This window comes from Delphinus delphis, chromosome 16 (assembly GCF_949987515.2).
Source record: "Delphinus delphis chromosome 16, mDelDel1.2, whole genome shotgun sequence".
In the NCBI taxonomy this organism is placed as follows: Eukaryota; Metazoa; Chordata; class Mammalia; order Artiodactyla; family Delphinidae; genus Delphinus; species Delphinus delphis.
In genome coordinates, this window is record NC_082698.1 from 82,156,217 (window position 1) to 82,165,613 (window position 9,397).

The 9,397-nt window shown below is 49.7% G+C and overlaps 1 protein-coding gene across 2 annotated transcripts in view; it reads left to right on the forward strand.

Moving 5' to 3' along the window:
• The window catches only part of FAM89A (family with sequence similarity 89 member A), a 55,252-nt gene that overhangs the window by 16,505 nt on the left and 29,350 nt on the right, over positions 1-9,397 (forward strand). Inside the window, exon 2 of one of the 2 annotated variants that reach the window (XR_009522491.1) lies at positions 426-1,013. Coding sequence is in view for 1 of the 2 variants with exons in the window: in XM_060035098.1 (XP_059891081.1) it covers positions 426-689 (264 nt within the window). In the remaining variant the exon portion in view is untranslated. Of the gene's footprint in view, positions 1-425; positions 9,358-9,397 lie in introns of those variants that run through there. The other variant, XM_060035098.1, reaches the window with a different exon arrangement.

Genomic DNA, 9,397 nt, shown 5'->3' on the forward strand with positions numbered 1-9,397 from the left:
CTGGCGGTGGCAAGGAGACTGTTGGCCCAGGGAGGAGAGACGGCCGTAGCAGGGCAGGCACACGTGGGTCTTCTCTGAATCTGATCGTGGCAAGAGGAAATGACACCCTTGAGTCTTGCCGTCCAATGTGAAGCCAGCTGGGGCTTGCAGAATATGCAGAGCTGTTGCACCACAGGGCGTGCCGGGGCCCCCGCTGCCCTGCGGGTATGGCCCTTCCCTGACATGTTGAGTAACGTCTGAGGCGTGGGCATCACCTAATTAAGGTTTTCTCAGAACTGGAAATCCGAAGCATTCAGGTGATGCTCTGCGTCGTTTGCCGCGTGGATGGAATGTGCAGGCGCGAGCACATGGCTGGCTGAGGGTACAGCTGAGGTGACACTGCAGTGCTGACTTGTCGTTTTTACCTGCCTGCCCCTTCCCTCAAGGTTGGCCTCCGACAGCTGGACATGTCCTTGCTCTGCCAGCTATACAGCCTCTACGAGTCCATCCAGGAGTACAAGGGAGCGTGCCAGGCTGCGTCGAGCTCAGACTGCACTTACGCTCTGGAGAACGGCTTCTTCGACGACGAGGAGGGCTATTTCCAGGAGCAGAGCCCCCTGCACGACAGGAGGGAGCGAAGCCCCCCGAGGGACCCCTCACCGCCCGTCTCCCCGCTCTGCAGCGCCGACTGGATCCTGGAGTCCATCTAAAGGACCCAGGAGGGAGGCGACTGTCAGCGTGTGCTTCTCCTCTCCTCCCCTGCTGCGGGCATCCCTGGGCCAGTGGGACCTGTGCTGCCCGTTTAGTTTGCAGGCAGGGAGATCTGCCTGGGCGCGGGGCCTCGGGCCATTTCGGGGGCCGCTTTCTACTGAGGTGACTTGGAGGCGTTCAGCAATCTCCTCACAGCCTGGCCCTGCGGCCCTGCGGCCAAGGATTTGTACTGAGAGCATGATGAGAGGGTCCCTGGAGAAGACCTGCTCGGGTATTTTGTGCGAGATGAGAGGACCCGTGTGTAGCTGGCGGCTTTCTCACAGGTAGGGTTTGCCTCCAGTTTACAGTGTAAGAGAGCGAACACTTCCCTGCTGCCCTTCCTCGGTGTGTTCGACAGCCCTTCTTGCTGTTTGCTGAGCTCCGAAGCCACTGGGTTGAGCTGTATTTATTTGTCAGCTGCATTACTCATGGTCCAGTGACTCAGTAAAAGCTTTTCCCTGAAACAGTAAACATTTCAGGTCACACCAATCAAGAGAACTGCATTCTCTTAACCTGTCAGAAATTTTTGTATCATCGTTTGTCCATCAGATGTGGGAGGAAGGAAGATAGTACAAAGATACTTCAAACCGGGGGGAAAAAACTGGAGCAAGCCGTGTTTTGTGTCTCTCATGGTAAGGCGGTGAACGTTTCAGGTTTTAAAGATTCTGAATGTCAGCTACTATGTGAGAAAGCAAACTCTTCCACTCAAAACGGTCGTCACCTTAAGCCTTACTATATTTATTAAAATCTTTCGTGCACACTTTACGCTTTGTAGGTTACAAGTGAGGATAAAATGCTAAACTGTCTGTGGTTGTGTATCGATATTATTTTGGTCTGAATTAAGAATCATCAACTTGAATGCGTTGAATCCGATCAACTGCTGAAAGAAAATTGCAGTTTGTTTTCTTGCCATTAAGAATCTGAAAGCAGCTTTATTCCTCTCTTAGCTCGTTCCTGGAGTTGTTTTATCAGTAGACTGCGGCTGACAGTTCCGTCTCAGGGCTGTTCAGTCACTGAATACTCTGGGCCCCTCGCTTCTCTTCTCTTCTCTCCTTTGGTGCAGTAGTTGCTTATTAGCACCTCTCTGGGGTCAGAGAGAGGACGTAGAACTCACCATCGTGAAGCAGCATGTTGACAACCTGTCATGTACACAACCCCATGTCAGGGATTGGGGTGATAGGCAGAGAAGGAAAAGCCTTCCCGCTCATTTGCTGTGTTGAAAGTCACCGTTAAAATGAAGGGTGGCAGGAAACTGCCTTCAGCGAGTGGCGGGACTGTTCGGTGCGGAAAATTCATTTTATTTATTGATTTTTGGCCGTGTTGGGTCTTTGTTGCTGCGTGCGGGCTTTCTCTAGTTGCGGAGGGCGGGGGCTGCTCTTCCTTGCGGTGTGTGGGCTTCTCATTGCGGTGGCTTCTCCTGCTGGGGACTCTAGGCGCGCGGGCTTCAATAGTTGCGGCACGCGGGCTCAGTAGCTGTGGCTTGCGGGCTCTAGAGTGCAGGCTCAGTAGTTGTGGCGCCCGGGCTTCGTCGCTCCGCGGCATGTGGGATCTTCCCGGACCAGGGCTCGAACCTGTGTCCCCTGCATTGGCAGGCGGATTCTTAACCACTGCGCCACCAGGGAAGTCCTCGGTGGGGACAATTTAAAGTGGCAAAACCAGGTGAAGTCTGGTTGTCTACTGGAACCTCTTCCTTCGAGGCTGGGCCCCTGCTTAACAATGAGGTGAACCTGAGCTCAGCTGTTCTGAACCTTGAGAACAAGAGAATCACTTGGGGGAGATTTTAGAACGGTATCGAGCCCGGATCAAGACTTCCCCTTGTGCCCCCCTCGCGCCCACCCCACTCCCCGCTCCGGCCCCTATAGCATCATTCAGACTTAATTAGTAAGGAGTGAGGCCTGGGTGCCTGTACGGTTCTAAAAGTCCCCCCGACCCCGCGAGTCTAATGTGGATCTAGTTGAGATCTAGAATTCAAGATGTAGTCCGTGGCGCAGGCGTCACTGGAAACGTGGTGCAGAATCTCACCCCACCCAGCCTTCTGCCCCCGGCCCTGCGCCTTGACACGAGTCCTCCGACCATCATTCCGCACAGAGTTCCAGAAATGCTGCCTTAAGTGAGCCCAGCACCAACACTGCCGCTCTTGGAGGGCTGTCCCTGCAGCACTGAAGAATTGCCTGGCCTGCCCCAGGCGAAGCTTGCAGGGCTGGCTCTGTCTGGGGGAGCGCTCTGATTCAGAATGCTTGCGTTCCCTGCGTCTGCGGACCCGCAGTGACTCCTAGGGCCTGTGAGTTTCTGGGCCTTTGTCTCATCACGGTGGGATAGCCTGTCAGAGTCAGAAGTGGAATGAATCAAGGCGAGCAAGGGGCCCTTCCCTTCCGGCTGGGCTGACACATTCCTGGCTCCTGCAGTGAAGTGGCAGGTACACATAAACCACTGTGGGTGGTCAGCGCTCCATCTGAAATATATATAACTCACCCCAAACCTTCTCTTACTCTAAGTGTAGTACACTTTAAATACTGTAAGTACAGCTTGGCAAGGAATATTGAAGTTTCCCAAATCATAAAGTGTTTTCGAATATACCCTTCTACAAAGGTGCCACAGGTGACTAGAAAATAAATTCAGCTGGTTTCCTTTTTTGCTACCTGGCATAAGTCATTCTTGTAAGTTCAGGGTGGGTCTGTCTTGCTACTCGGTGACCAGCAGAGAAACGTAGACGATAAGGCAGTCCAGCATTACCGGACGAAAGCTGCCGAAATTGTGAACTACTCTGTAAGGCGACATCCGTAGTTGTTAAGGAAAACACCTCTAGCTTCCTAGGCATATGTGCAGTGAACTCAGAATTGTTGCTAATTTAAGCCTTGCAATTCACAAACGATACTGTTCCCCTTATGTCCCCAGGGGAATTCATAGTCGGTTAGCCAAGCTGACTCCTTGCTTTCATGCCTCTGTAACCTAGGGTGATGTTACTCCTTCAGCTAGCATTGTTATTTAGCAGTTATTGGGATCACGTTGATCCAGGCGCCCAGAACAGATGACACCGTGAAGAGCCTCTGGCCAGTTCTCCACTTCCACAAACAGCTTAGCACGGGATGTTGAGTCCTGTGATGGGGGAAGTACCGTGGGCCACTGAGTGCCAGAAGGAGACTCCACGGCTACTTGGGGATATTGGTGGAGCCATCTGAGCTGGCTTTGGAGGTTGAATGAGTCCCTCAAGAGGCCAAGAGTGAGAAGGCGGATGCAATGGCTTAAACGAAGTCTCCAAAAACTTTCACGTGCAGTGCCGTGTGCTTACATAAAACACTTTCCTTTCTCTAATTTAAATGGGTTAAGCGATTTGCCTAGGACCGTGGCTAAATAACGGCGGAGCTGGAGTTCTCAGACGCACTTTGTGCTTTACGCTTAAGGCGCAAGCAGGTGCTGGAATAACGTGAAATCTAAGGAGACTGCCTGGTACAGCCCCTTCACCTTCATCACAGTGCTGTATTATTTAATGATTTGTCGTGTAGTGCTTTCTACTGGATCTTGGTCTGACGTCTACATGCACAGGCCTGATTTCTTTCAGAGCCTGTGATGATAAACATACGCCATGTGCATGTGTGACCCAAAGACCCTACAGCAACCAACATCACTACACTGGAGGCGAGTTCTCAGTGGAGTCTCATCTCTCTGCCCAAGGAAAACTTAGCGATTGTCAAAAGCCCAAGCACGTCCAGTCCTCTTGTCTTCATGGATTGTACTTGCAGTTCAGAGAGATGTATCTGAGCCCATTCTGTACGGAGCTGGTAGAACTTCGGTTGGAAGGTGACACCTGGAGGTTACACCTGAAGAATGGCTGACACCTGCTGGGTCAGTGTCATGGGTGAAAAGGCTGTGGGAGCGTGCGGGCCTCCAGACCACCTAGTGTGGGCTTTGGAGAGGGTGTCAACAGCCTGCCTGATGCCTTTGTTCTAATCAACTGTGATAAGGATGCGTGATTTTCCACCTCACTCCTCTGGCCACCAGTTAACTGAGGACAGGTCCCTAGAGACCCAGCTTCCAACCTGGTTCTCCTGACTTTCTGAAGAACTCTCACAAGGAAGCTTAGCATCTACAGAATGTTGAGCACAACCCTTGTTAAATACACGAACAAAGCAAGATTAGCAGAATAAAAGCATGAAGTGATTAGTAGTTTAGGAAGAGTTATAGCCCCAGAGAGGCAGGTCCCTGTGAGAGGGGAGGACAAGAGGATGAGAGAATTGTGCACTGTCAACCTCAGGCAGAAGCTCAAAGACCCCCTCTCTCTGCTCTCCGTCCCATCTCCAAGACAGAAGCACTAATGAAAGTCAGTGACCAGTGGGGCCCCAGGAACGCAGAAACCATTGTTACTGGGAAGGCCGATTTTGGTGGGAGGAGTACTTGCATTAAAAATAGACGTGGTTAAAGCCACAGTTACCATACGACCTGGGAGCATTTCCCAAGTCTCTCACAAGGGCACGGGGTATCAGAGAAGAGAAGTTAGGACTTTGTTCTGGGACTTAGGGAAGAGAGCAGCTTACCTTTCATTCTCTCTCTGCTGCCCTCAGGGTGATGAGATGCCAGGGTGGGCTCAGGGAGAAAGGGCGAGAGAGGAAACCACTTAAGATGACCTCTAGGACATCATTTGTGTTAGAGGCAAGAGAGCTCTGAAATTCCTAAGTCCAGCACAATGATAGGGAAGCCATGGGGACTTGAGGTTGAAGGGCAGGCTGGTAATAGCGCCTATTCATCTGGTGTGTCCCTGTGCATGGACGCCTCAGGAATCTAGATGGAGGTGAGTTTGGAGAACGAGGAAGGTGCTTGCTAACCAGACTCCACCTGCAGTTGCTGTGTGTCCCCGGCCAGGCCATTGCCAGGAGTACTCCCCACTGGGCGCTGGTCCTCTCTGGCCGATGCCCATCTGCCTTCCTGGCAGAAATACTAGGGACGATAAATTCAACTCATTTCCCCTGGGGTCATACACTATGTGACTTTTCTCAACAAGCTATCAAGACACACCCTAAATGACCATTGATCAGTAATTTACACCAGCTCAAGCACGCTGCCCGAAGCACTTCCAGTGGGCTCGGACCTCGAATTGGAAGGAGCCCAGTATAAGACGTGGAGGTTGAACTTCTGTCCCCCAGCTGTGGAAGGAAGAGTAGAAACACGTCCCCTAGGGCAGAAGACACACTCTTGTACAGACATATGCCTGGTCACACATCTATGTATTTTAAATGGACTGGTACGATTTATTTACCACCTGTGTTTAAAAAAACGGTTTAAGGCTGCTTTATAAAAATTCACACAACACAATAAAATGCAGTTTTTTTTAAAAGTGGGTTTAAAAATCAGCGAAGGGAATACGAAGGCAGGAAAGGTAAGATGCAGCCAGGTGTAAAGTCAGCACCGGAAGCACGTGCTGTGAGAAAGACAAGTGGTTCTATTTGCCTGCAGAACATAAATGAGGGAGTTTCTGACCTTGAATTGAAATGAAGGCCACAGATGGATGGAGAAGGCTCAGCTCTAGAGCAGGTGTTCGCCTGGGTGTTTCCCTGCCAAATGAGTCCAAGCAAGGTGATTTCTGGGAAATACGGGAAGGAGCTAGAATGGCATTCTTTCCGTGTCGTGAGGGAGTCGTCATAGCTGCACGGAGTCCACTCCCGGCCAGTGCGGGGAGCCCCGCGCAGTGCGCTGAAATCTGTGTCCCTGGGACTCTGATGAAGCCACAGATAGAAGGTTAAGTTTCACGGGCGAGTCCCGCTCAAATTTGGGAGGTTGTGTGTGTGTTTGCTGGGTGTGGAGCTACTACTATTCGCCAGATGACTTTGTGATAGGCTGAAAAATGGCCTCCCAGAGATATCCGGGCCAAAGATACAGTCTCTGGAACTTGTAAATGTTACCTTATTTGGAGAAAAATGCCTTTGTGGATGTAGTTCAGGACCTTGAGATGACCAGATCATCCTGAATTACCCGGGTGGGTCCTAAATGCTATCACAAATGTCCTTGTAAGAGGGAGGCAGAGGGAGGTTTGACTCACGGAAGAGGAGGTGATATGAAGATGGAGGGGAGATTGACGTGCCCAGGAGCCAGGAACTGGCAGCAGCCACCAAAACCCGCAAGAGGGAAGGAATGGATTCTCCCTTAGAGCCTCTGGGGAGGGTAGTCCCGGCCACACCTCGGCTTTGGCCCAGTGAAACTGACTCCGGACTTCCTTCCTCCAGAATTGCGAGAGAATACATTTGTTGTCTTAAGCCGCAAGCTTGTGGTAATGGGTACAGCAGCCACAGGAAACTGACACAGATTTCTGGGCACCCTTGTGTTCCTCCCGCTTAGCTGTTTATCTCTGTTGCGACAGGACAGCATCATTTAATCTGCCAGCCAAATACACTGTGCCCCCCCCTTTCAGAATACCCAGGATGCATTTCCCAGTGGGCTCTTAGGGTTATCGTGAGGGTGAAGTGCGTTAACGATTATAAAGCCCCTAAAACAGTGCCTGGCGCAAAGTCAATGGTATATATAAACTCTTCTTAAGCAGGAATGAATAACTGTAATCCTGTTTGGGTACTGAGGTTCTTGCTTTTGCAGCGTATTTCCTCTACTGGCTTAGCCAGAGAACGCTATAATTTAGTCTTGGGTTACTAACTCTCCCTGCAGAATGAGTCGCCAGCTTTGGAAATAAGGTTATATCGGAAAGGTACAACACATCTCTTAAGGATCGCAGCAATTCTGAGGAAAGAATACAATACAACGCTCATTTTCTTCTGCAGCTTCTTCCTTGGAGGCAGAGGACTAATATTTAATCTGGTTCTAGTCATTTGAGTTCCCTATTTATTTAAAACTCTGTTGTTCTCTATTCCTAACTGTATTTGAAGACCATTGTCCTTTTTCTTAACAAGGTAAGAATGACTGCAGTACCCCTCATTAGACTAGGGGTGGAGACCAAGATAGACCCAGGGATCCACCCTTAGGCTAGGTAGTAGTGACCAAGATAGACCCAGGGATCCACCATTAGACTAAGTAGTGGAGACCAAGACAGACCTGGGGATCCACCATTAGACTAGGGAGTAGTGACCAAGATAGACCCAGAGATCTCCCATTCAACTAGGTAGTGGAGAGCAAGATAGACCCAGGGATCTACCATTAGACTAAGTAGTGGAGACCAAGATAGACCCAGGGATCTACCATTAGACTAGGGGTGGAGACTAATATAGACCGAGGGATCCCCTGTTAGACTAGGAGTGGAGACCAGGTTTTAGTCCCAGTTCTATCCCTATATGCTTCTGTGACCATGAGCGTATCCCTGAACCATTCTGAGCTTCAGTTTCTTCATATAAGACTGATTTTAAAAATATCTTCAGCTTTTCTGACTGATGTTTGCCTTGTTTTGTTGTAAATACCTAAAAATACGCTTTCTTTGGCTCTCATGTACACCGTGACGTTTTCTTCCCGATTTAGTTTAAAGGCTTCAAACACTGTGACGGAAAATCTTCCAACAGAAGACCACTTGTCCGTTTTCTCTGTGCCTTATTCGTCTATATTGTGCTCTCATAAATTGAGTATTTTTTCTCCTGGTTCTTGGCTGTGTTGAAAACTCAAGAGCCAGCAGTGGGCTGTCTGTGTAGCCACTGTGACGGTAACTGACGCGTGATCTTAAGGTAGCTTTTCTAGGATGGCTTGGGTGCGTATGCTTTTTCAATAAAAGTGTGGATAAAAGTAATTTTTATACCTTCAAGAGCATTTTCATATAAATGCCTTCTTTGTTGTTGTCAGACCATGTTTCAGTGACTGGGGGAGAGAGAGGGATGGCTTGGAAAACATAAACATCATTCTAAGGCCCAAGCACCACCACTGCCTCATCTTCCCGGCACAGCTGAAAATTCTGCCGTCTCAGGAATCACGGGGCAGAATGTAACAACTCTAAAACCTCGGTGGCGGATAGGTGTGTTTTCACTGTACAATTCTTCCAACGTTTTTGTATCTTTGAAACTTTTCATGACGCATGTTGAAAAAGTAGGGCCACTGATAGCACAGAGGTAAGATGAACTCCTGTGCCGGGCACTGGGGCACGGCCTGGGCGGCGGGAGAACTGGCCACCTCGCAGTGACCTGGAAGGCAGTCTCTCTCCCCTGTTCCTGGAGTCTTGCCCTTTCTTTTCTCACTCCAGTGAGTGATGTGGTAGATAGGCTGAGTGGAGTCCAAGGTCAGAGCTGATCAGATGGGTTTCCCTTGCAGTCCTTACCACACATTCTGCAGTGCTTAGCTACCTACCGCTCACGGATACCTCACCGACACCCTGGAAAGGGGTTTCTAACACTTCCTTCATTTTGAAAGATTAACAAGTACCTTTATGGTGATCAAGACAGCCTGGGAATGTATTGAGTACGAATTTATAAATGGGTGATGTGTGTCTCTTTATCTGAGTCAAAGATTTGAAAAGATATGATCAGTGTAGGGTTTTTTTGGTCATTTTTTCCCCCTATTATTTGTTTTCCAATTGCTTTTTTCTTTTGGTTGTATGCCTTTGAACCATGTTTTCTACCCCCTCCTTAACATTTACAGGCTCCATCTGGTGGCCAACGGTCCTCTCCAGCCCTAGGCCGGAGACATTACGGCTACGGCTGTTCTGTGATGTTATCCCAGTTGGTTTTGTCCTGTTTCTTTTTTACTTTGGAGT